This window comes from Neomonachus schauinslandi, chromosome 4 (assembly GCF_002201575.2).
Source record: "Neomonachus schauinslandi chromosome 4, ASM220157v2, whole genome shotgun sequence".
NCBI classification, from domain to species: Eukaryota; Metazoa; Chordata; class Mammalia; order Carnivora; family Phocidae; genus Neomonachus; species Neomonachus schauinslandi.
In genome coordinates, this window is record NC_058406.1 from 105,755,998 (window position 1) to 105,783,672 (window position 27,675).

Here is a 27,675-nt window from a genome sequence, read left to right on the forward strand (position 1 = left end):
CTGTGCCTCACTTTCTTTACTGGTAAGAGTTGAAATTGTTAAACGTTGGGTTCTTTCTATTTTTAAAATTCTGTCTTGCTGTTTTACCTTGTCTTGTGTGGTGTTTCCATGTAAAAGCACTCTGAGCATTTTTCACTAAGGAGTCCCTGTACGTGTTTTACATCCCTTGCACTTTTTCCATGATTGGAACTCTCTGGTCTCTCCCTGCATGCTTTTTGAAAGAGGCATTTTCATGACATCATCTCATTTTAATCCTTAAGCTAATTTCCCTTCTCCTTTCCTCCCCTCTCCCCTGTTAGTGTTTGTTATAATGTTGTTGAAAAGAGACAGCACCCAAGACTAAATACTTTTGTTTAGTAGTTGTGAATTTGCTGTACTCGTTAGGACGTGCACTGCTCTGGTTAATTGTAGATTTTGCCCATTTTGACCTAATATAAAGTGACTTAACTAATGAATTGAAGTTGTTCATTAGAATATCCTTTATTAAAAATAGAGAACAGCAGCTGGAAATTTATCTCCTTCAATGTTCAGAGATAAAAGTGTTAACCTTCATTCCATTATTTTTTGTATTAATAGTTGTTACTGAGGGGGAGTGGGTTAAGGGTTGATATGGAATAAGTATCAAGAATAACATGGAAGTAGCGGCACCCTGGACTCTGTTAGTGAGTGCATCAGTAAGTGTATTTTCAGCTCTTCTTGCTACACAGATTTATAGTGTTTCCACATGTAGAGGGTGTGCTGTTCTGTACAGATGCACATGCAGTACTGGCCTTCTTCAGTATTGTTTAGAGGACGGTGGGTGTGAGCCTCCAAACTCTAGAGCATTCTTCTAATCATCCACAATTAGTTGCTATTTAATGATTCCTGAAATTTTTCTCAACAGATTTATTTTCAGTTGATGTTACATTTAAAGAAGAGATATTTAGATATCTATTTCTATACTTTCTCTTTAGCCTTAAGACCTTTTAAAAGTTGTTTTCAGTGTGATTTTTGGACACCACTTAAAACCTATTTTATGGGCCAAAAATACTACCTACAGTGTTAGGAAATAAGGTGTTTTAAGTGAGGAAGTTTTTTAATAAAGAGGACCTTGCTTTGTGAGTACTCAGAGTGGAAGGGGCAGTATGCACATTCAGTGGTCCTATACACTTCACTCCTTGGAAAGGTTAACCTATAATGGCCCGTCTCAGTCAGCCCAGGTTGCCATAACAAAGTGCCACAGATCAGGGGTCTTAAACAACAGACATTTATTTCTCACAGTTTTAGAGGCTGGAATTCTGAGATCAAGGTGTCAACCACCATGATCCAGTCCCAGTGAGAGCTTTCTTCCTGGCTTATAGACAGCTGCATCTAGCTGTGTGCTCACATGACTTCTTTGTGCACAAGAGGGAAAGACAGACTGCTGGTGCATCTTCTTATAAGGACACTAATCCTAATGAATCTGTGCCCCCATCCTTATGACTTCATTTAACCTTAATTCCTTCCTTAGAAGCACCATCTCTAAATATAGCTACATGGGAGGTTAGGATTAGGACTTCACATATGAATTTGGGGGGACACAAACATTCAGTCCAAAGCATTTTGCCCAAGGCCTCCCAAAATTCATGCCCTTCTCACATGCAAAATACATTCATTTCATCCCAACAGCCCTGAAAGTCTTAAGTCATTCCAGTATCAACTTAAAGTCTAATGTCCAAAGTCTCATGTAAATATCATCTAAATCAGAGGTGAGTGGGAGTCGAAGTACCATTCATCCAGTGGCATAATTCCTCAACAGCTATGAGCCTGTGGAACCAGACAAGTTTATGTGCTTCCAAATATAATGCTGGGACAGGTATAGGATAGACATTTCCATTACAAAAGGAAGAAATGGGAAGGAAGAAATGGGTGATACGTCTCAAGTAAGTTCAAAAACTACCATGGAAAATTCCATTAGATTTTAAGGCTCAGGGAAAATTCCCTTTGGTTCAATGCTCTGCCCTCCAGGTCTACTGGGATGCCAGGATTATCCCCATGGCTCTGTGGGGCCTTGCACCCTTAGGGCTTTCTGCAAAGACCTCACCACTGAGGCAAGGAGGGGACATTTTGGCCCACCTAAACAAAAAAGGTAGACCCATACTTTGGAAACCAGGGGAAATAATCAGCCCTGCGGTGAGTGGCAGCCCTGATGATCTCCTAATCCTTTTTTGAAGGATGATGCACATTCACAAAAGAATAGCCCTATTGTCCTGTCCTGCAGAATGTAAGAAGTCTGACAGCCTTCCTTCATTCCTTCTGGTGTATGTCTCCTTCAGTTCAAATGGCAGTGTTTTTGCTCCTACATCCCACAATCTCTTTATCAAGTGATTGTCTAGTCACAACCTTGGTGTTCTCTTCCAACATGCTTTCTCATTTTTTTCAATATGGACAGGTTGAGAATTTTCCAAGTCTTGAAGTGCTGCTTCCTTTTTTGCTTAACAATTCCTTCTTCAGTTCATCTCTCGCCTCTCGAATTTTACTCTTAAGAAATCAGGAGGATGCAGGCTATACATTTTCATTTTAGTTAGAAATCTCTGCTGTATGTCCAATCTCGTGGCTTACAAGTTCTATCTTCTACAGAACGCTAGAACAGGGGCGCCTGGGTGGCTCAGTCGGTTAAGCATCTGCCTTCGGCTCAGGTCATGATCCTCTGGTCCTGGGATGGAGCCCCACATTGGGCTCCTTGCTCAGCGGGGAGTCTGCTTCTCCCTCTCCCTCTGTCTGCTGCTCCCCTGCTTATGCTCTCTCCCTCTCTCTGACAAATAAATAAAATCTTTAAAAAAAACAACAACACTGGAACACAATTCAGCTGAGTTCTTTGCTACTTTATAACAAAAATTGTTGTCTTAATCAGTTTGGGCTGCTATAACAAAATACCATAGACTGGGTAACTTAAACAACAAGTATTTAATTCTCACAGTTCTGGATTCTAGGAAGTCCAAGTTCAAGGTGCCAGTAGATTTGGTTCCTGGTGAAAGCCAACTTTCTGGTTTGTAGATGGCCACCTTCTTGCTGTATCATGGCAAAGAGAAAGATCATTTCTTTTCTGTCTCATTGTAAGGGACCAATCCCATTCATAAGAGCTCCATCCTCAGGACTTCATTATTTCTGAAAGCCCCACCTCTAAATAACACCATTAGGGATTAGGACCTCAAAATATGAATTTTGATGGGATACAAAACATTCAGTTCATAGCAATCTCCTTTCCTCCAGTTTCTAATAATCTCCTCCTCATTTCTGTTTGATACCTCACCAGAATTACCCTTAACATACATATTTCTAGAATGTACCTCAGAACGCCTCCAGCCTCTACCTGTTACCCAGCTCTAAAGCTACTTCCACATTTTTAGGTATTTGTTATGGCAGTACCTAGCTTGAGCTGCCATAACAAAATACCATAGACTCTGTGGCTTAAACAGCAGATCAGGGTTCCACCATGGTCATAGATTTCTAGTAAGAGCTCTGCTCTTCCTTGTTTGTAAGCAGCAGCTATCTGGTGGTGTGCTCTTGTGGTCTTTTCTCTATGCTTGGTAGAGAGAGAGGGAGATTTCTGGTGTTTCTTCTTAGAAGGACACTAATCCTATCAGATCTGAGCCCCACCTTATGGCCTCATTCAACTTTAATTACTTTCTTGGACATTCTATCTCCAAATACAGCCACACTGAGAATTAGGACTTCAACATACGAATTTGTGGGGGACACAAATTCAATCCAGAGTACCCCTTCTCGTCCAGTTTTGTATAAACTTTGCTTAGGAATCTGTCTCCCTGGAACCTTTGTATAGTTTTTTCTTACTTGGATTTCTTAAAAAATTGGACCTTCTATTACCTCTTCACTCTCTCCCAAAACAGTACAAGCTACCTCTGCAGAACAAGTCACAGTGACATTCCTGGTGGTAGCACTGTGACACTGTGATCCCAGGTGGCTGGTGTGCTTTGCTAAATTCTGATTGTTCTCATTACTACAGACTGTAATGAACATTCCAATCGCCTGGTCAGTATTGTCTAGTCTTTTTTTTTTTTAAGAGTTGGGTTTCAGATTTCTGTTTCATGCTTAGGATTATTGTGGCTTTTAGAGAAGAATATTTTAAACTGGGTGAAAAGGCAAAAAAAATGTGGAATTAAGAAGTGAAAGCACAATTGTTTATAGTTCAGTAAGCACTTGTGGTTAACAAATGTGTCTGTTCATCATTGCCAGATGACTTAAAATTTTATGGGAGAACATAAATTTTAAACAAAATTATGCTGTTTACAGGATAAAGATACTAATTTCCTCAGAATATAGTTTTTAGGTATTATAATCTAGACCTACTGCTTGGAGCTTTCTGAATTTTATCATGAAATTACGAAGTGAATCTGATGGCAGCTTACAAAATTTACTCAGAAACTAGTTTTGATTTAACAAACAATAACGCAATATTGCAATTAATAAGAGTCTCACACATTGAATAGTCACAGGAGTGTGATATTGCTAGGTGTTTGGGAATCATTGGTAAAATTAGGCATAGTTGTAACCTCTCAAAATAAAAGATAGTATGATTATGTACAAACAAATACAATTCAGATTTCAGTGCATGTTAATGAAAAAAAACAGTGATAAGATACAAACAGTGAATAGATAAAACATCACTTGGATTTGATTTGGAATGTGTTGTTTATTTTTCTTCTTGGAGCATCACTTGAATCACAGTTAATTTACATTCTCTGGATGCATATCACATCCAGTTTAGAGAAGGGGAAGTAAGTTAAAATCATCCTGGTTAGCAGTGAAATTAAGGCTAGTAAAATAGTCGCCAAAGTTCTTTACATCAATTTGTATTAGGGTTCATTTAGTTCATACATATTTATTGGTACTGATCCAGATACAGCACTGAGTTTATGGTTTAGTAGACAAAAGTATTCATTTTATGTGTAAAAATGTTGGTAAGTAAGAGGTTCAGTGATGACATAAAGGAGAGTAATAAACTCAGCTGGATGGAAAAAGAAAGTTGTGTTCAGGGAGTTCACCAGGGAGATGATGATGAAACTCTTAAAAGTATGGTCTAGTTTTCAACTTCTGAAAGAAATAATTAAAAATACTTGAGTAGAGCTGGGGAATTTGAGATTAGAGCAGCAAGAAATAACCAGTAACAAAGGCCTTTCTATACAATGGAAAGTAGTTTGGATTTTATCCAGTAGATAGCCATTGAAGGGTTCAAGCACAGGGGTGACTATTATTAAATTTATACTTAAAAAGAGTACTGTAGTGGGCCTTATGTACCATAGATTAGAATGGCCAGGTGCTAGACTGGAAAAGTCAGTTAAGGCCAGGCTATTGTATTAACTAAGAGGCCTCAATCTTAATATATCCAAAACTGATGTCTTCATTACCAGTATTCTACCCTGTCAAGGCCACCCCCTCCCCCGACACACAAACACACAAAGAAAGCTGGTCATCTAGAAATCTTCTCTGTTTCAGTAAACATTAACTCTGTACTTCTTTCTCAGGCCAAAACATTGGAGTCATTCTTGACTCTTTTCTCTCATTTCCCATTTACGGTCCATCAACAAGTTCTTTTGGCTCTATGTTCAAAATATATCTAGTTTCCAACCACTTCTCACCAACTCTGTCCCCACTTCCCAGGTACAAGCTACTGTTATCTTTCCTAGGTTGCCACAGTAGCCTCCTTTTTTTTTTTTGCCACAGTAGCCTCCTAACTGGTCTCCCTATTTCTTCCTTTCTATCCTCGGTCTGTTCTCAGCAAAGCAGATTATGTGCCTTCCTCATTGGCTTCCCATCACACTCATAGGAAATAACCTAAGTCTACACAATGGTATAAGACCTTATCTCTCTCTGCTTGACCATTGTCATCTGATCTATCCCCTGCCACCCAGGTTTAGGCAGACTACATTTAGTCCTAGCCAGAATAGGAATGGACTCTTCTCTGAAGGGGTGGATTGAACTTTTGGGGAAAGCTGAGACTTCTAGTGGGGATATTGAAGTCACCAGAATACCATCCTGTTTCTTTTGGCATTTGGAGGGCTTAACTGAACATAAGAAGTACTATAGCCAATCATTTGAACTTGAGGATAGGGATATTCTCCCTATCCTAGGACTCTAGCCCTTCTTCATTTTACAAGGCTGGGATTTCCATTTTTACTAAGAACTGTTTTATCTACTATTCATATATATGGATAGAAATTACTAGATCCCTGTGGTATACTTTCTATATGAATCCTTTTATTCATCTTTCTTAATCATTTAAAGTCTTTGGTATCTATATATATACCAGAAATTAATAGAATAGGACATAGAGTTATTTAAAGGTATTATTTAAAATTTCACAAGTAACTAACAAGCACCCACATAAGACCATTTTGGTCCTAGAAGCGTGTATCATTTGGGGGGTTGGGTGGGGGGAAGCTATAAAATACCTTTAAAAAGAATAAAATGTGAAGTGATTATACCATGGTAATCCAAAGTGAGTACAACAAGAATAATTGTAATAATCACAGCTGGTGGTAACCATGTCAAATATCTGTTAAGGAAAGAGGTCCTACCTGTACTGGAAACAGGTGGACTTCAAAATCCCCTGATGTCCATCCCCAAGGCTTGCTGTGCTGTCACCCCAACCTGTGTGTGTGTGTGTCTGTCTGTTGGTCCATCTGTGTGTGCAAGTACATGATGGGTGAGGACTGAGGGAAAAAGGAATGGTGGGCACTTTTGATGTTTTGACCTGAAGAAGAGAAAAAACACCAGTTTCAGAGAATAGTAGGCCATATACTTTAAAGCAAGATGCTGTGTAGATTAGTCTAATGGGATATCTATGAAGATAAAGAGAGAGTAATAATATAGGGTGAAATTCCATAGTACTATGTAGCCAATGTTTGGTTAATTAAGTGGAGTAACTTAGAGTACAACAAATATATTATGAGAAGTATTTCTCTTAGAAAAACTTAGAGATGTTTCTGTCCTCTAGAGGAAGATCACTTCAATATCTCAACATCTCAATATCCCCACATACTAACAAGTTTCACTTGGTACTTTCTTGTACAATTTTCATTAATTTCTTGTATAGTATTTCTAATATAAATATTCATGAAGTTATCATTATAATATATATTAATTCATCAACATAACCTATTTAGGAGTTGACTTTGCATGTAAATGGACCCTGGCTACCTGTATATTTCAAGTACCTGTATATTTCAAAGAAGTCATTTAACCCAGGAGTCTCAGATACATTTTGTTCTTCTATCATTTACTTGATTCTTTTGTGACCTCTTAGTCATTTAAGACCAGATTTTTTTAAGAGCAGTTAGCTAATAAAATAAATCATTCACACATTCATTTGGCAAATGTTAGCCTTTAAGTTAAATATTTTCCATTTTTAACTAAGAACTGTTTTATCTGCTATTCATATATATGGATAGAAAATCAGAGAAGTATAGTAATTTTTATACTTTCTATATGAATCCTTTTATTCCTCTTTCTTAATCATTTAAAGTCTTTGGTGTTATATATTACTATTTATGCTCTCCATTTGATCTTTGTGGCACTTACTCGTCAGTATTTAGTACTGTGACAAAGTTATCCTCTTCTTTTATAGTGCGATGATCAGTGTTGACACTCTGACCATGTCCAGCCATAGTGAGAGCCTCCATTTCTCAAATGGATATGCTTTCTTTACATTTTAAACAAGTCTTATATTTTAACATAATAAAGTAGGAAAAAAGCATCACTCACAATTTCCTATCTTTAACCAGCATTTACCTGAGAGACATTTTGGTCCGTGACTTGTAAGGACACTCAATTTCTAGGATTAGACCTGCCAGTAATTCTCTCTGATCTTAAGAAAGTCATGTGAGCAAGTAACTTTTTAAGTTTTCTTATCTGCCAAAAAGGGAGATTAATATCTTCCTTATCTATTTCATAGGGTTATTTTAGGTCAAATATGATAATAGATTTGAAAATGCCTTGGAAAGTTAATAACATTGATAGTGACCATGGTGACAATGGCAGCAGCCATTACATGTGTGATGGACCAGGCCCTGCACTATGGGCTTTTTGTGTTACATCTCTTGATGTTTGCAGTGTTCTTGAGAATGGCTAATACTGTCTCCGTTTAAAGATGAGGACACTGTTAAAAAGAAGATAAGTATAGATAAGGTATTTGAGGATTTCAAAAGGGAAGGAATAGTTGCTTCTGGCTGGGATTCAGTAATCCCTTGCTGGTCAAAGTGATATTTTGACTGAGTCTTACATCATTTATGCAAAATGTTGCCTTGCTGGCACAGAAATGCCTTTTACGTACCCACCATTTAATTAATCTTTGTTTGTAAAACCAGTATCTCTTATCCCCAGATTGAAAGTTTGCCTCAAATACACAGTTTGTCTTAGGTTGCTTTTTACTTTTTTATCCCTCACACAAAGTGGAAATTACGCTGCCTTGATTTCTTTAGGGAAGGCAGGCCACTGGTTTCTCCCTAAGGCTGTGTTGGAGGACATTTTCTATGAGAGACTTTAGAGTGCTTCGTGGAGAACAATGTGCTGTTCTAGCCTCGTGGTACAGCCTAGATGGCACTGCTCAGCATTCTTCACCAAGTCCATTTAAGTCACCAGGCATGCTGCAGTGTGCCAGGACTTTGGTGATAGTCAGTACCATACAGTGTGTTTATTCCATGCTGCAGTACACAAGGATGATAGTCAATACCATAGATGATAGATAGATAGATTGATCTATGTTAAGATAGATAGTTATTCTACACTGCAGTACACCAGAGTTCTAGTGATACTACCATAAAGCATGTTTTTTCTACACAGCAGTGCATCATAGAGTGTGCTTATTGAAATATCATACAGCGTGCTGATTCTTTGCCACAGTACACCAGGGCTGTGGTGATAGTACCACTAAGTATGTTTATTCTGGGGATGTCTGGGTGGCTCAGCTGGCTAAGTGTCTGCCTTCAGCTCATATGGTCTCAGCATCGTGGGATCGAGCCCTGTGTCAGGCTCCCTGCTCGGCGGGGAGTCTGCTTCTCCCTCTCCCTCTGCCTCCTCCCTGTGCTCATGCTCATGCCCTCCACCATCAAATAAATAAATAAAATCTATAAAAAAAAAAAAAGAATGTTTACTCTGTGCTGCAGTGCCTGGGCTGTGGTGATAGTTAATACCATGAAGCATGTTTATTTTACAAATTATTTAGTGCTATTTATCTTCAGCAGAAACCATAGTTTTAGAAATATTGCCAGGATTTATCATAAAAATCTTCAAAGAGTGTAGTTAGTAGCAGTAGGATTCATCTTAGATATATAGGTATTTCTGCTATAATAACTATGTTTCTACAATGTCTTGCCTTCATACAATCTGTCAAAGGTCTATGGGAACTGTAGGATTGGGGAGACCGCTGAAAACCTATTTCACTTTTAGTCAGAGCTGCATAAGACGATAATTAGTACCCAAGGAGAGGACTTGTGCAGCTCAGGCAGACCACTGAGTGTGTCTGGAGGCTGCCAAGGCAGACACTTAGCCACACAGAGCCGAGAGGATGTGCTCTGCCAGACCATCTGATTTCATGGGCGCTGGAGCTCTGAACAGCAGCTGCTGTCATTGGTTGATGGGAGAGGTTCCATGCCTACTGCACAGTTTTAGGGATGGGGCCTGACTACAGGTACAAGTTTTAAAAATTCTTAAAATAGGGGCAGCTGGGTGGCTCAGTCGTTAACCTTCTGCCTTCGGCTCAGGTCATGACCCCAGGGTCCTGGGATCGAGCCCTGCATCCAGCTCCCTGCTCCGTGGGAAGACTGCTTCTCCCTCCCCCACTCCCCCTGCTTGTGTTCCCTCTCACTGTGTTTCTCTCTGTCAAATAAAGAAAAAAATCTTTAAAAAAATAAAAAAAATAAAAATTCTTATATTGTCCACAAATGGTCCTGTAGCTACTGCATTTAAACCTAGGGCATTTCCCTTTGCTGCTAAAGACCCTAATTCTCCACCCATTGCTCTGGCTGCCCTACAAGGGAAAAGTGGTGTATGTACCAGAGTGACCTGACTTCTTTTCCTATTCATCAACTGAGGGTGAGCCACTTTTTATTAAAGTAACAACTATTATGGCAGAAAAAGACTCAGTGCTTACTTCCTAGTTAGTGCCTTTCTGTAATACTTGTTTTCAATCCTCTACTTCCCTCCCCCGTAGTGACTAGTACCGCCAGCCTGACATTGTGCTTGTTCATATCCTTCCCCCATTCTGTTTCCTTCCTTACCTTAAGAAATAGTAGCAAGATAGGTACATACCTTAGGAAACAGTAGTTCAAGACAGTGCTCAGTGGTGTGGCCTTGCTTAATATGTGAACACATGCTGTTGGCACTTAGAGAAAGGAAGGAATGGAAAATTAGGGGTGAGTGGAAAATGAAGAAGAAGGGGAGAAAGAAATGGAAATGAAATTAAATTATATAACTAGAATGTTGGTGCTATTTAAATATTAATTTTTATTATTCACTATTAACCAGTTGGCTAAAGTGATAAAGAAAACTCATATCAGTCAGTGTCTATTATCATTATTAGCAGGGTACTATGCTAGACACTTAGCTTTTGTTATTTCATTTCATTTATTTTTTTAAATTAAAAAACAAAGTAATAGAAAAACATAAGTATACTTACCACCTGTGATTAATAACACATTTTAGTCTTTTGTCTTTTTGATTCACATATTTTTATAATAGAAACAATATGGCAGATAAGTGTGAAATCCTGAGTCATGCTCCTTTCTCTCTCCTTAGGTATGTGTTTCTATGTATCCTGCTAGTCATATTTATATACTTGTGTTATATATGTATCCTCAACAATACTTTATTGTTTTCTGTGCTTAAAAAAAATAACATTATGGGTATCATACTCTACATTATCTTGTTTATACCCTCTTGTTTTTGAGATCTCTCCATGCTAATACATATAGACCAGGTCCACTATTGCTAACTTCACGGTGTTCTGTTGTATGTATACAGCATGGTTTACCCTTCCTCCTGTTGATTTGTGGTGGGTCCAGTTTTCTGCTCTTATAAACAGTACTGAGGTATGCATCCTTATTTAGGTCTCCTGGTGTTGTAACAGTTTCTAGGACACATATGGGTTTTAGGTTATGCACACTGTCAACTTCAGTTCTCTCATTTAATTCTTAAAAATGTTCTTTGAGGCAGGTGGCATGATCCCCATTTTACACATGAGAAAACAAATGTTGAAATGCTATCTATCCTGACCGAACTTAATTAATCAGAGAGCCAGTACTTAAATTTAGATTAAATTCCATCTATATAAATCTCGAGCCCTAACATTCAGCATTCATCAGAAATTCTTACCTTTAATCTTTATGATCATTAGAACATTTGCAACCAGCCGGTCTCCTGTATCATTTCCGAAGTAGAAAATCAAAGCAGTTAATGAGGTAGAGGGAGCATATAAGAAAGAAGAAGGATCAATAAGTAATCTTACTCCCTTTGTTGTGGTTATCAAAAGAGTTAAAGTTTTGGTGTAAAAACATGCTCTGTATAAATGATGGTTCTGAGTCTTCTGTGTATGCAAGACTTTTTTTATGATGGAAGACTATTTCTTATGTTGCTTAAAATGCAACATGTAAGTTATTCTGATTAAAAAGATGTTACAGTGTGTGTGTTAGAGTCTACACGTTACAAAGTATACAAACCATTTTCTCGAGGTGAATAAAGCAATCTTAATTGGTTCTTTTTTTTATGACATTTTATTCACAGTTGGACCATATGTCTATTATACTTCATTTTGCTTTTTTTTTTTTTTCACCTTCTAGGTAGAAAATCGGGTGTATTAATTGTGAAAATTCTAGAGCTGCATGAGGAATGCACCATCCAAGTTGCCATGTGTGAGCATTTAGCAGGGCTGCAGGCCAACAACCCTTCTCAAGGTGAGGCCCCTAGGACTGGCCTGAAGGTTCTGTTCACCAAGGAGACTGCTCACCACCTCAGGGGACATCCCCAAGACATCGTCCATATCTACCCTCCCTGGTGAGTGCAAAGAACTGATTCCAGCAGTCACTAACTGTGAGTTTGTCTCAAAAGATGTTTTTATGATGAACATTTTTGTCACCTTATTATGGAGAAATGCCAGGAAAAGGAAGCCAGAATTTGACAGATTTTATGTAACAGAAGCACTGACATTTGAATGCTTGTCTGTACTTTTGGCAGGAAATTTTTGATAATTTGAGGACAGAGGGGCGAGGTAGAAACAACCATATCAAGATTCCTGTCTAAGTGGTGTCTTATAAAATCTGGCTGTTACTGTTTTTGTCTTTCTTAGAAATACAATTTTAGTTAAGAGGCATTATGTGACAGTATGATAATGCACATTAATATTTCTTTGCTAATCACTTTGGGAGGGATGAAAAGCATATATTAAGACATAGGAGGGTTTGATCTTTAGAAGCATAAATGGTCATTAATGAATCAAATTATTTTTAAGGACACATGTTTGCTTCTCTATAGGTTGTTATTTTTACACCAAAAAGAAGAAAATCTTACTATTTTTGAGGGAACGTTTGAGCAGCCTTGTTTTAAGAGCTATCTATTAATTTTATTGGCAAATTTTTAGAAGTTTCATTCATCTGCTAAACTCTTAGTTTTGAAGTTGACTTACAGGTCTTAAAAGTTAAACATCCCTCCCACAGGGATCTTTTTTTCAGTGTCCATAGTGAGTGATTCTCAGTCTTTACTTAAATTCTTCCACTAACAGGCTGCGGATATCATTTATTTTGTTTTGTTTTGTTTTTTAATATATCTTTTATTGAAGAGTATAAGATATATACAGGATCATACATAAATTATAAGAATACATTTCTACAAATAATCACAAAGTGACTATGTAATTTCTTTTTTTTTTTTAAGATTTTATTTATTTATTTGAGAGAGAGCTTGGGAGAGAGATACAGCATGTGTGCGTGAGCGGGGGGAGGGGCAGAGGGAGAGGGAGAAGCAGACTCCCCACTGAGCAGGGAGCCTGATGTGGCACTAGATCTCAGGACCCTGGGATCATGACCTGAGCCAAAGGCAGCTGCTTAACTAACTGAACCACACAGGTGCCCTGACTATGTAATTTCTATCCAGTCCAAGAAACAGAATGCAGTGCATACCTGGGGTCACCCCATCCCCCTCTCATTTCCTCCCTCTCCCTCCCACACCAGGTGACTATGATCCTGCCTTATGATATAATAGAGTCTTTGGAATGTTTGAGAACTTCGTATAAATAGAACCATGTAGGGGCGCCTGGGTGGCTCAGTCGTTAAGCTTCTGCGTTCGGCTCAGGTCATGATCCCAGGGTCCTGGGATCGAGCCCCACATCGGGCTCCCTGCTCAGTGGGGAACCTGCTTCTCTCTCTCCCACTCCCCCTGCTTCTGTTCCCTCTCTCGCTGTGTCTCTCTCTGGGTCAAATAAATGAATAATAAAAAAAAAAGAACCATGCAGTAATCATACAATATGCATTCTCTTTTGCCTGACTACTTTCACTTAATATTATGCTTGTGAGATTCATCAATGTTGTTATATTTAGCAGTTTGTTCATTTTTATTGCTATAAAGTATTCCATTATATTAATTTATGCAATTAATGCATCTGTTCTTCTGTTGATAGTTAGGTGTCTTCAGTTTGAGGATATTATGAATTAATACTGTAATGACCAACTGTCTTTCTGTGTAGCTCACTCAAGAATACAATACAAATGGGGCGCCTGGGTGGCTCAGTCCATTAAATGTCTGCCTTCAGCTCAGGTCATGACCCCAGGGTCCTGGTATTGAGCCCTACATCAGGCTCCCTGCTCAGTGGGGAGTCTGCTTCTCCCTCTGCCCCTCCACCACTGCTTGTGCTTGTGCTCTCTCTCAAATAAATAAATAAAATAAAAAATAAGAATACAATGCCATTAATTCTCCTCTCTGAAATTTCTCATCATACTAAAATCATGCCATTATTTTTCTACTATGTTAAAAATGTTTTTTTAATTCATCTTGACTGTACTTCCTCTCCCCACCATGGCCATATTGCCTCCCATTCTCTACTGAGCCTGTTTGTTCAGGCTTCCAGCCCAGCACTCCCCATACCACACCCCTGGCATTGGCAGTGACCTCCATGCTGCTTCTCCTGTGGTCACTTGTGTGGCCCTCATGTCTCCCTGCAGTTAGTGCTCACTCCTGCTTTGTTGCCTGCCTCCGCTGTGCTCCTCCTCATGCCTTTCTCTGGCTTCTCAGTACTAAAGTGCTTGCTGGGCTCAGTACTGACCTCTTCTCTATCCTGTCCACCTCACCTGCTTGGTGCTTTCATTTCATCTTATAACTTCAAATGCCAGCTGCACACTGATCCTTCCCAAGACCCACCCTCTGCTCCATCACCAGAGCAGCATTCCTTATTGCCTCAGCCATGGTTCCACTTGGGTGCTGAAGGCATGGCAGAATCAACCTCCTGACCTTCCCTCCACTTCCCCACTCTTCCCCAACTCAGGAAATGGAAACCACCTTCTTGTAGTCCCTCCACATATCATCAACTCCTCTTTTTCTCATAATCTCCCTTCCAAATGCACAGAGTCCAGCACTTCTTGCCACCTCTACTCTTAGAACATTTCCAGGTATTTATTGTCTGTCTTCGGGATTGTTGCAATAGTTTCTTAAATCATCTCCTTGCTTCTTTTCGTGCTCTCCTTCTGTCTCTTTCAAGATGACTAAAGGAGTAAAGCTGTGAATATGTAAGTTGTCATACCACTTTTTGTCTCCACACGCCCCAGTGTCTGTTCACCTCATACACAAACCCCTCCTGAGCTCTGGGGCCTTATCTCCCACCCCTTTCTCCTTCCCCAGTTCCATCGTGGCCACCCGGGACTCCACTCTGGTCCTCAGGTTCCACACCACTTTCCCCCTGGTGCCTGGGTTCTTGTCTGTGCTGGGTTCCTTTTTTTTTTTTTTTTAAAGATTTATTTATTTATTTATTTGACAGAGAGAGAGAGAACAAGTAGGCAGAGAGGCAGGCAGAGGGAGAGGGAGAAGCAGGCTCCCCGCCGAGCAGGAAGCCCGATACGGGACTCGATCCCAGGACCCTGGGATCATGACCTGAGCCCAAGGCAGCCGCTTAACCGACTGAGCCACCCAGGCACCCCTGCCTGTGCTGGCTTCTTGCCTGTGCTGGGGTGCTCTGTTCCACACCTCCCCATGTCTGCATGGTTTGCAGTTTTCTTATCTTCTCTGGGCATTTACTCAGATGTCACCTTCTCAAGAGTCCTTCCTTTGGTCCCATACCTAAAATTGGAAACTACCTCCTTCCACACCCTTTATTGTCCTTTCCTACTTTGTTTTCACAATCAGGCAAATTAAAGTATTTTAGTTTAGAATTTTGCTATGGAATGAGTGAGCAATTTCCTCCCTGTCCTGACAGTGCTCCTACTGTCTAGGGTCTTGTTCCTGTAATTTCTTGTGTTCTTTCAACTGTTTTATTGGAAGTCCTTTCTGGAAGCTTATAGTAAAACTCAGTAATATTGAGAATATTTGATTTTTGCAGAGTGTCCTATTTTATCTTCTTATATACAACAACAGTTTATGTTTTCATTTATTGTATTTCAACAAAAAAAATGTATATTGAAGCTATGCTGAGTTTTTTACAGTGAGACACTGGAAACTCCAGCATAGTTGTGTTTGGAACTACATTTAGAAACTTTAGTGTACTCTGTAAGACTGTTGAATCACAGACCTGTACCTCTGAAACAAATAATATATTATATGTTAAAAAAAAAAAAAGAAGAAGATAGCAGGAGGGGAAGAATGAAGGGGGGGAATCAGAGGGGGAGACAAACCATGAGAGACTATGGACTCTGAGAAACAAACTGAGGGTTCTAGGGGGGAGGGGGGTGGGGGGATGGGTTAGCCTGGTGATGGGTATTAAAGAGGGCACGTTCTGTATGGAGCACTGGGTGTTACACGCAAACAATGAATCATGGAACACTCCATCAAAAACTAATGATGTAATGTATGGTGATTAACATAACATAATAATAAAAAAATAAAGGGAAAAAAAAAGAAACATTAGTGTACTCTGGATCCTGGCTTTTGCCCCTATATGTTTTCTTCATTTTATTTATATATTTTTTTAAATTTATTTATTTTAATTCCAGTATAATTAATGTACAGTGTTATATTAGTTTCAGGTATATGATATAGTGATTCAACAATTCTGTACATTACTCAGTACTCACTACAGTAAGAGTACTCTTAATCCTCTTCACCTATTTCACCCATCACTGCACCAGCCTTCCCTCTGGTAACCACCAGTTTGTTCCCATATTGTTCCCATATTTAAGAGTCTGTTTTTTTGGTTTTTGGGGGGGGGGGGTTGTCTCTTTTTTCTTTGTTTCTTTTCTTAAATTCCATATGTGATTTCATTATTTTTTATGGCTGAATAATATACATATATATTTTATAGACACACACACACACACACACCACAGTCTCATATTTAGTTCTTTAATACATTTTGACTTTATTTTTATGTATGGTGTAAGAAAGTGGCCCAGTTTCATTCTTTTGCATGTTGCTGTTCAGTTTTCCCAACACCATTTATTGAAGATACTGCATATTCTTGTTTCCTTTGTCATAGATTAATTGACCATATAATCATGGGTTTATTTCCAGGCTCTCTATTCTGTTTCATTGATCTATGTATCTACTTTTGTGCCAGTACCATACTGTTTTGATTTACTATAGTTTTGTGGTATGTCTTGAAATCTGGGATTGTGATACCTCCAGTTTTATTCTTTTTCAAGATTGCTTTGGCTATTCAAGGTCTTTTGTGGTTCCATATAAATTTTAGGATTATTTATTTCTGTGAAAAATGCTGTTGGTATTTTGATAGATATTACCTTAAATCTATAGATTGCTTTGGGTAGTAATGACATTTTAACAATATTTGTTCTTCCAATCCATGAGCATGGAATGTTTTTCCATTTCTTTGTGTCATGTTCAGTTTCTTTCATCAGTGTTTTATAGTTTTCAGAGTACAGGTCTTTCACCTCTTTGGTGAAGTTTATTCCGAGCTATTTTATTCTTTTTGGTGCAATTGTACATGGGATTGTTTCCTTAACTACTCTTTCTGCTGCTTTATTATTAATGTATAGAAATGCAACAGATTTCTGTATATTGATTTTGTATCCTGCAAACGTAATGAATTTATGTATCAGTTCTAGTAGTTTTTGATGGAATCTGTAGGGTTTTCCAAATGTAGTAATATGCCATCTGCAAATAGTGAATGTTTTATTTCTTCCTTACCAATTTAGATGCCTCTTATTTCTTTCAATTGTCTGATTATCGTGGCTAGGACTATGTTGAATAAAAGTGGTGAGAGGACATCTTTCTCTTGTTCTTGATCTTAGGGGGAAAAGCTTTCAGTTTTTCACCATTCAGTAGGATGTTAGCTCTGGGTTTTTCATAGATGGCCTTTATTATGTTGAGGTATGTTCCCTCTAACCCTACTTTGTTGAGGGTTTTTATCATGAATGGATGTTGTATTTTGTCAAATGCTTTTTCTGCATCTATTGAAATGATCATATTTCTTTATCCTTTCTCTTGTTAATGTGATGTATCACGTTGATTTAACTTGGATAAGTTAAAGTGGACAAAGTTAAACTCAGAATCGTTATGTAGGTCTCTATAGCATCATAGTGCCTCTAAATCTCCATACTTTTAGTATGGGTTTTCACCTTCCATTTAAAAAATATTTAATTGGTTTTTCTAGTAGGTATTTAAAACATATGATACAGATTTCAAAAGGTATGAAAGGATATACAGTGAACCATCAGTCTTCTTCCCATATTTGCTCTCCCCAGCCACTCAATTCTCATCCCACAAAGGAACCGTTCATACCAGTTTCTTACATACCATTCAGAGATTGTGTGTGTGTGTGTGTGACACACTCACAACTATATATAGAGAGGCATATATAATATAAACTTACTTATGTATTTCTTGCCCTTATTCTTTTTTTACAAAAATGGCATCCAACAATACTTGTGTACCATGCTTTTCTATTTTAAAAATGCATCTTGGGGATCATTCAGTAACAGCATACTAGTATATAAATAGTTGCTACATTCTTTTGGCACTGACTTCTGATTTAAAGATACAATTATTATTCAGTCAGACCCTTTGAATGAACATGTAGGTTGCTCCTCCTCTTTGGTTACTACAAACAGGACTACATCATTTTCTACATATGTGAGGAAGGGCTGAAGGATTAATTTCTTTAAGTATTATTGCTGGATCAGAGGATATATACCTCTTTAATGTTAGCAGACATTATCAAATGGCATCATTTTACATTACTACTAGCAGTACATAAAGTGCCTGTTTTCCTTTTACTAACCTACTGTATTGATCTTCACCAATTTAAAAACTAGAAAATAAATTTTATAATTTTAATTTGCATTTCTTTTACTGTAATATGGGCTTAGGCTTCATTCCCTGAATTTAAGAACCATTTATATTTTATTTTCTATGAAATGCCTGTTGATGACTTTTGACCTGTGTTCTCTTGGATTGTTGATCTTTATCTAGTAATTTGTGTCAACTCTTTAGAAGTGATAAAAATAGCTCCTTGCCAATCATATACATTACAATGAGTTTTATCCCAGTTTGTCATTAGTCTTTCAACTTTTTTAGGGGGTAGGGATTTTTTTGTTTGTTTGGTTTTGAAAAGCAGGGTAGTCTGTTTTTCCATGACTGAATTTATCTATCTTTTGTAGTTTCTACATTTTATATCATAGGTAGTAAAGAAGTTAAGACCTTTCTTGCTGTGAGATTAAAAATTTATTTTTTGTTTTATTCTAATATTTTTATGGATTAATTACTTGAAAATTTTTACATTTATTTATATATTTACTTATTTATTTTTTGGTTTTATTTAAATTCATGTTAGTTAACATAGAGTGTATTATTAATTTCAGGGTAAAATTTAATGATTCATCAGCATATAACACCCAGTGCTCATTACATCAAGCGCCATCCTTAATGCCCATCACCCAATTATCTGTTCCCCCCACCCACCTCCCCTCCAGCAACCCTCAGTTCTTTATAGTTAAGAGTCTCTTACAGGGGCGCCTCGGTAGCTCAGATGGTTAAGCATTTGCCTTCGGCTCAGGTCATGATCCCAGGGTCCTGGGATTGAGCCCCACGTCGGGTCCTGCCTCAGCAGGGAGACTGCTTCTCCCTCTCCCCCTGCTAATGCTCTCTCTCTCTGTATCTCTGTCTCAAAAGAATAAATAAAATCTTAAGAAAAAAAAAGTCTCTTACAGTTTGTCTCCCTCTCTGTTTTTATCCTATTTTATTTTTCCTTCCCTTCCCCTATGTTCATCAGTTTTGTTTCTTAAATTCCACATATGAGTGAAATCATATGATATTTGTCTTTCTCGACTGACTTATTTCACTTAGCATAATACCCTCTAGTTCCATCCAGGTTGTTGCAAATGGCAAGAGTTCATTCTTTTTGATGCCTGAGTAATACTTATATATATATATTTATATATATTTCACATCTTCTTTATCCATTCATCTGTTGATGGACATCTGGGCTCTTTCCATATTTTGGCTATTGTGGCATTGCTGCTATAAACAGGGTGCATGTGCCCCTTTGAATCACTATTATTGTATCCTTTGGATAAATACCTAGACAAAACAGGAAAGAGTATCCACTGGAAAGATAGTCTCTTCAACAAATGGTGTTGGAAAAAAATTTTTACATTTAAATCTTTGAGTCCTGGAATTTATATTTATGTAATAGATAAAGTAGGAAATGCATTTTTTCCCCCAAATGACTACTTAGAAGTCCCAGCACCATTTATTGGCTTCATGTTAAATTTATAAATTCATGAAATAGGACTAAAAAGCAGTCTCTGGGTCAGCCTCTGGTAGGATACTCCTCCCTTCCCCATGCTGATGGAGTTAATCGCAGCATATATCAGAACACCAGTGTTCTGGAATCTGTCTTCCTTCAGAAATCTGTCCTCATTAAAGCATCTTCTTCTTTCTTACCCTAGTTTTGCTCCTTTGTGTAATTTAGGTCTTGCTTTCAGTAGAGTCTAAGTTCATCTATGGTGACAAGGGTGATTTGCTATTCTTTGTTTTTAATCTCCTCCCTCAACTTCTAATATTTTTGTGCATGCCTATATATTTTAAAACACATTCTGGGGCTCCTGAGTGGCTCATTGGTTAAGCATCTGACTTGATTTCAGCTCAAGTCATGATCTCAGAGCCTGCTTAAGATTCTCTCTCTCCTTTTCCCTCTGCCCCTTTCCCCTGCCTTAAAAAAAAAACCCTTTATTAAATGATACATTTTTTAAATAAAAAGAATTAGTATCTAAGTGTGAGTGTTCTTTAGGGAAGATGCTTTAGAGGTATTGAATGTGTTGGACACTTTCTTGAGCTCATAAGAAGTAAAATTAGATCAAGATGATCTGTAAAGATTTGTATTTACAAAAAAATTCCAAATCCCACTGGCTCCTTAGACCTTATAAGTGGATGAGTTATTATCATTTGGCCTTGGAATGTTTTTAGGTCTGGGTCTTACTGAGGCTACTGCCTTGGTGTTTGTGTCTGTCATTCTTTTTTTTTTTTTTAAGATTTTATTTGAGAGAGTATGAGCAGGGGTAGAATCAGGTAGAGAGGGAGAAGCAGACTCCCCGCTGAGTGGGGAGCCTGCCGCCACCGAGGGGCTCCATCCCAGGCCCTTGAGATCATGACCTGAGCCAAAGGCAGACACTTAACTGACTGAGCTACCCAGGCACCTGTCGTTCTTTTAGGGGAAATTTTCTGTCTGGAATTATATGGAATTTCTTCTGTGGTTCTATATGCAGAGATTGTTAATTCTAAAATTGATCTGGTTATTTTTTTCCTCTCATGTCTCTCTTATGGTTTTCAATTTGGGATTTTTTGCTCTATAAATGGAATATAGGTTATAAAATAAGAGTGAAATGAAATCCTGTATTTGCTCATTTTAATATGTGAGATCTTACTGTTTTTATATATTATGCCATCCAATAGAAAATGAGTTTTGCTCTCTAGGAAGATAGCTTAGAATGCTTGTGTTATCCAAGGCAAATGGTACCAGATATTAATGCTATCTAAGAATTTTAGTAAATCCACAAAAGTGAAAATATCTGAAATAGATGTAATTTGATAAATTTCTCTGGAGTCATTGGGACCTTTCTCAAAATCACCATCTCAAAAGAAGGAAATGAATATATAAATACATTTAATACAAACACATGAAAATTCATTTATAGAAGTATTAAATATATAAAGCAAGATACTTGGGCAAAATTTTAAAATACCAATCATTCTCAAATGTTGGTGGGAGGTGTAATTTGTATCTTTGCAATATGTTACAGATGTTAATGTGAATGTACTTTGATACAGAACTTTTGCTACTGGGACTTATCCTCTAAAAATATTCAATTATGTACAAAAGATATTGTCATAAATGTTTTGCTTAAAACCTTAAAATCTATGGGCACCTGGATGGCTCAGATGGTTAAGCGTCTGCCTTCAGCTCAGGTCACGATCCCAGGGTCCTGGGATTGAGTCCCACATTGGGCTCCCTGCTCCTTGGGAGCCTGCTTCTCCCTCTGCCTCTCTCTCTCTCTCTGTGTCTCTCATGAATAAATAAAAGTTTAAAAAACAAACAAACAAAAAAACCTTAAAATCTAAAACCAGCCTAAATAGTCATTAATATGGAGTGGAATAAATAAGTTTCTCCACATCTCTGCACATCTTTCACATAGTGAAAGAAATTTTTATTTCCTCTCCTAGAAAAATATCTATATCACAATGTAGTTTTGCAGAGAGTGGGTCATAAAACTGCACTCAGGGTCACTGAGACAGGAGGAGCAGTCAGGGTCATTTGGGTAGGAGGAGAATTACCACTTCTCCTTCCTTGGCTACCTTCTCATTACCCAGCAGACAAACTTGACACACTATTGTTATTAGTTTCTAGGGCTCCCATAAAAAAAAAAAAAAATACCACACGCTGGGTGGTTTAAACAACAGAAGTTTATTTTCTCACAGTTTTGGAGGTTGGAAATCCAATATCAAGGTACCAGTGGTTGGTTTCCACTGAGGCTTCTCTCTCTGGCTTGAAGATAGCTACACTCTTGCTCTGTCCTCAAGTAGTTTTTCCTCTGTGTCGGCCCATGCTCCTGATGTCTCTTTGTGTACCCAAGTGTCCTCTCATTATAAGGACACCAGTTGTAATAGAGCCTTTCCTAAGTGGTCCCATTTTAACTTAATTACCTCTTTAAAGGTAATTATCTCCATATTATAGTCGCATTCTGAGGTACCAAAGGTTAGGGCTTCAACATATGAATTTGTGAGGGACACAGTTCGGTTCATAACACTGTCATAAAAATTAGCACTTTTCTGCTGGATATTTCAATGTTGTGAATTTGGTCAATCACCTGATTTCACTGTTCCGTGTCTCTCGGAGAATGTGACAACCATCTAAACAGCTTCCTGAATTGTATTATGTCTTGTTATATATACATATAGATTTTTCTCAAAAAGATACTTTTTTAATTTAAAGAAAGCATAATAGTATTTTTTAGGTACTTAGGAAGAGAGATGGATGGGAAATGTTTTGAAAGATGATTTTATCAGTATGCTTGTATAGGTGATTTGGGCTATCTGTCTTAATAATTTGGAAGTTTCTGTATTTTAATTAAGAATTTATTTTTTGTTATCCAAATGTTACCTGAAGCTAGTCTAGATGTCACTTAAAAACAGCTCATAGTTAGGGGCGCCTGGGTGGCTCAGTTGGTTAAGCGACTGCCTTCGGCTCAGGTCATGATCCTGGAGTCCTGGGATCGAGTCCCATATCGGGCTCCTTGCTCAGCGGGGGTTCTGCTTCTCCCTCTGACCCTCCCCCCTCTCATGTGCTCTCTCTCTCTCATTCTCTCTCTCAAATAAATAAATAAATAATCTTTAAAAAAAAAAAAACAGCTCATAGTTAGGGGTGCCTGGCTGGCTCAGTTAAGCATCCACCTCTTGATTTCACCCCAGATCATGATCTCAGGGTCATGGGATTGAGCCCTGTATTGGGCTCTGCACTGGGCGTGGAGCCTGCTTAGGATACTCTCTTCCTCTCCCTCTGCCCCTCTCTGCTTGCACACTCTCTCAAAAAAATAAAAAACAAACAAACAAAAAAACAAAACAAAAAACCCTGATAGTTGAAAAAAAAAAGCCAAAATAATAAGAATAACTAGTCTTTTTTTTTTTTTAATGGGAATTTGACAAGTTTCCACCTTAAATATTTTTTTTCCTTGTAGGCTGTCTGCTCTTTTCCCACGAAAAGACTTTTGTGTTCATTCAAACTGGCTTTTAGCATGGAAACAGTTTTAAAAACAATCAGTAGGGCGCCTGGGTGGCTCAGTTGGTTAAGCGACTGCCTTCGGCTCAGGTCATGATCCTGGAGTCCCCGGATCGAGTCCTGCATCGGGCTCCCTGCTCAGTAGGAAGTCTGCTTCTCCCTCTGACCCTCCCCCCTCTCCTGTGCTCTCTCTCATTCTCTCTCTCTCAAATAAATAAATAAAATCTTTAAAAAACAAAAAACAAAAAACAAAACAATCAGTAGACTTCAGACAATTCCATTTGTCCTTTAGTAATAAATGTGGGTTTAGTTGTAAAATGGCTGCTTACCCAAAGGAGTTTAGAGCCCTCTTTATATATTACTTAATAAATTCTTATTGAATTCCTTTAAGATGTAATGTTATTTTGTCTGAATAAATCTGGGAATGAATTTAGAAGTAAGATGCCTTGCCTAGGATTAATTGTATTATGAAATAGTCATAGAATTATGTAACACTAAGCAACTTATAAAAAAAGTCATGAATGTATAAAATTTCAAACATACAAAAATATAACAGTGTGATCAATCTCATGTCCCCATCACATAGTTTTAACATTTATCAATTAATGAATAAACAAAGTTTACTACTAAAGGAAACTAAAAGCTTTAAATATGATTACAAAGAAATATTTTAGCAAGTTGAACACTTTTTTTTTTTTTTTATGTGAAGAAAGAAGTTTTCTGTGATGCTAGTTGTAGAAAGAGGTAGAACTCATCTGGCTAATTGAATATGACCCACTACCAGATCTAAAGCCAGGATGAGCACCAGAAAAAGATGAGTATGTGGTAGTGTATCAGGGCACAGCTAGGACACTTCCTACCTTACCCACTCATTCACTCCTTCATTCAAAAATATTTGTTAGTACACTGTGTGGCAGATAATTTCCCCCCGTTACAATAAGCATCCTAATCTGGGGAAGGCATGAAATCTGACTTTCCCCATTATCATGAATATCTGTCTATATCATCATCTTTTTAATGGCTACTTAGTATTTCACTATATGGATATATCATTAAGCAGTCTCTTATATTGAGTTTTTTTAATTTTATTTTATTATGTTATGTTAATCACCATACATTACATCATTATTTTTTGATGTAGTGTTCCATGATTCATTGTTTGCATATAACACCCAGTGCTCCATTCAATACGTGCCCTCTTTAATACCCATCACCAGGCTAACCCATCCCCCCACCCCCCCTCCCCTCTAGAACCCTTAGTTTGTTTCTCAGAGTCCATAGTCTCTCATGGTTTGCTCCCCCTCTGATTCCCCCCCTTCATTTTTCCCTTCCTACTATCTTCTTTTTTTTTTTTTAACATAATGTATTATTTGTTTCAGAGGTACAGGTCTGTGATTCAACAGCCTTACACAATTCACAGCACTCACCATAGCCCATACCCTCCCCAGTGTCTATCACCCAGCCACCCCATCCCTCCCACCCCCCACCACTCCAGCAACCCTTAGTTTGTTTCCTGAGATTAAGAATTCCTCATATCCGTGAGATCATATGATACATGTCTTTCTCTGATTGACTTATTTCACTTAGCATAATACCCTCTAGTTCCATATTGAGTTTTTAAGGTTGCTTCCCATTTTGAGCTGTTTGAAACAGTACTGAATGAAAGTGCCTATCCTCTCATCTAATGATATTAGGATATTTCTTTTTTTTTTTTTAAGATTTTATTTATTTATTTGAGAGAGAGACTCGAGAGATAGTGAGAGAGCTAGAGAGAGCACGAGTGGGGAGGAGAGGGAGAAGCAGGCTCCCTGCTGAGCAAGGAGCCCAATGCGGGGCTTGATCCTAGAACCCTGGGATCATGACCTAGGCTGAAGGCAGTGGCTTAACCAACTGAATCACCCAGGTGCCCCTAGGATATTTCTAAAAGTAGAAATTCTTGCTTAGAGGGGCTCTGGCTGGCTCAGTTGGTAGAGCACGTGACTTGATGTTGGGCTCACGAGTTCAAGCCCCATGTTGGGCATGGAGCCTACTTAAAAAAAGAAAAAAATTCTTGCTTAGAGAATATGGTGGGTTTTGAGCTTTTCAGTATATTATTACCATAGTAATCTGTCAAGGTTATAAATGTTCCCACTGCTGCCAGTTTCTCAGCAGTCACATCAATATAGACTCAACTATTTTTTTAAAGATATTTATTTGAGAGAGAGAGAGAGATGGTGAGAAAGAGCACGAGGGGAGCAGAGGGGCAGAGGAAGGGGGAGAAGCAGGCCCCCGCTGAGCAGGGAGCCTGATGTGGGGCTCAATCCAAGGATCCTGGGATCATGACCTGAGTGGAAGGTAGATGCTTAACCAACCAACACTCAACATTTTTAATGACTACACATTATGATATTATTTCTTTGTTCTTTTCTATATTATCAGCATGTAGTATATATCCATTTTTTCTAACATAAATAACTCTTTAATAGACGTACACATGTATATAATTTAGTATATATTTCAGATTGCTTTTCAGAGTAGATTTTAGGAACTGTTTTAGTCAGTTAAAGGTATACATTTTGTTGTTACTGTCACTGCTGTAATATCTTGATATAGTTATCTATAAACCTCATAGTAGAGTACCTGCTCCTGGTCAAAGTGAATACTTTTTCTTATATTTATTTACTAATGACGGATTCTCTTTTGAGAATTCATTGTCTCAACTTTTACTCATATTTGTTGGGGTTCTACAGACTTTCTTATCTATTTGTATGCCTGTTTTATGTAGTAAAACATTTCTATTTATAGTTATATCACTTATGATAATAATTTTGTTTTTTCCTTCCTAATACTTAAGCTTCCTTACCTGTCTCTGTCTTATTACATTAGCCAGAACTTTTAAGTCAATCTTTTTTCCTACTGTATTTCCAGTGACTAGAATAATGCCAGACATAGTAGACATCCAATAACTATATGATCAGTGTTGAGTATTAAATAATCATCAAGATGTTGTCAGTCTTCTTATGCTCCCTATTTGAATGAGAGGATATATCAGTGTATTTCATTGATTTGTACAGTCATTAAGAAGCATTTAATGAATGTTTACATATGCTATAAAAGGCCTTGTGCTAGATAATGGGGATACAGTATTCAAAATGATAAATCAGGGCGTCTAGGTGGCTCAGTCAGTTAAGCATCTGCCTTTGGCTCAGGTCAAGATCCCAGGTTCCTGGGATAGAGTCCCGCATTGGGCTCCCTGCTCAGCGGGGAGTCTGCTTCTCCCTCTGCCTCTCCTCCCACTCATGGGCTCTCTCTCTCAAAAATACATAAAAAGCAAAAACAAACAAACAAATATGACAAATCATCTCTGCCCTTAAGGAACTCACAGTGTGGTGGAAGAGAAAGGTAATATAAACAAGTTATAAAGGCCTCTAGACTGTATAAAAATAGAGCTCTGTATGAGGGATGTGAGGACAGTGAGGAGGGCAGTACAATTGATAGGTAGGTCAGTAGAGGTGTGTGTGTGCGGACACACATACACACATGCTGGGGAGAGTACAGTTTAAGAGTGTCAAGGGTAGCTTCCTGGAGTTGGTGATCCCCTATCCAAGTTGCGAATGCTACATTGGAAAGAACAATGGAAGGGATTATAAGGGCTTGAAGTAGAAAAAACTGAATGAGCAAAGTCCCAAGAGGCCACAATGGCATGGTGGTGTAGGGTGTTTGCAGGGATATATATAGTGTTAGATGGATCAAGTGGAAATTCTGAAGCAGTGGTGGCAGCAAGTGAGGCTGGAGAACCTGTGTACAATGTTATAAAGAGCTGATATGGAATCCTCCCTGCTGTCCAGGAGAAGAGAGATGTGATATGGTTCACACTTTGAAGTTTGTGGAGACTGACTGTAGAAGGCTAGAGTAAAGGCATCTTGGAGGCTTTGGAAGTAGCTCGAGTGTAAGGAAGATGATGACTTGGACTAGGATGGTAAACAGCAGATTTGGGATATATTTTGGAGTCAGAAGCAACAAGATTTGCTAATAGTTTTGATGTGCTATGTGAATGAAAGTCAAGAAACAAGGAAGACTCCTAAGTTTTTTGTTTAAGGAAACAAGTGAGTTATGATGCCATGTTGTAAAATGGGGAGACTTGGGTTGATTTGGGGGGCACAATCAACAGTACCTTCTTGAGACCAGCAATAGCTAAAGCCCTGAGTAAACATAAAAGAGATTGTGATGCCAAAAGAGAAACTCTCGTCAGCTGGTCTGGTCTGGGTTTTCAGTGTAACCCATGTTTGGTAAGTGCC

The 27,675-nt window shown here is 38.2% G+C and overlaps 1 protein-coding gene across 1 annotated transcript in view; it reads left to right on the top strand.

Annotated features, from left to right (window-relative positions):
* Positions 1-27,675, top strand: part of SPIDR (scaffold protein involved in DNA repair) — a 488,464-nt gene that overhangs the window by 183,892 nt on the left and 276,897 nt on the right. The window contains exon 4 of the mRNA XM_021688483.2: positions 11,814-12,027. Coding sequence (XP_021544158.2) covers positions 11,814-12,027 — 214 coding nt within the window. The remainder of the gene's footprint in view (positions 1-11,813; positions 12,028-27,675) is intronic.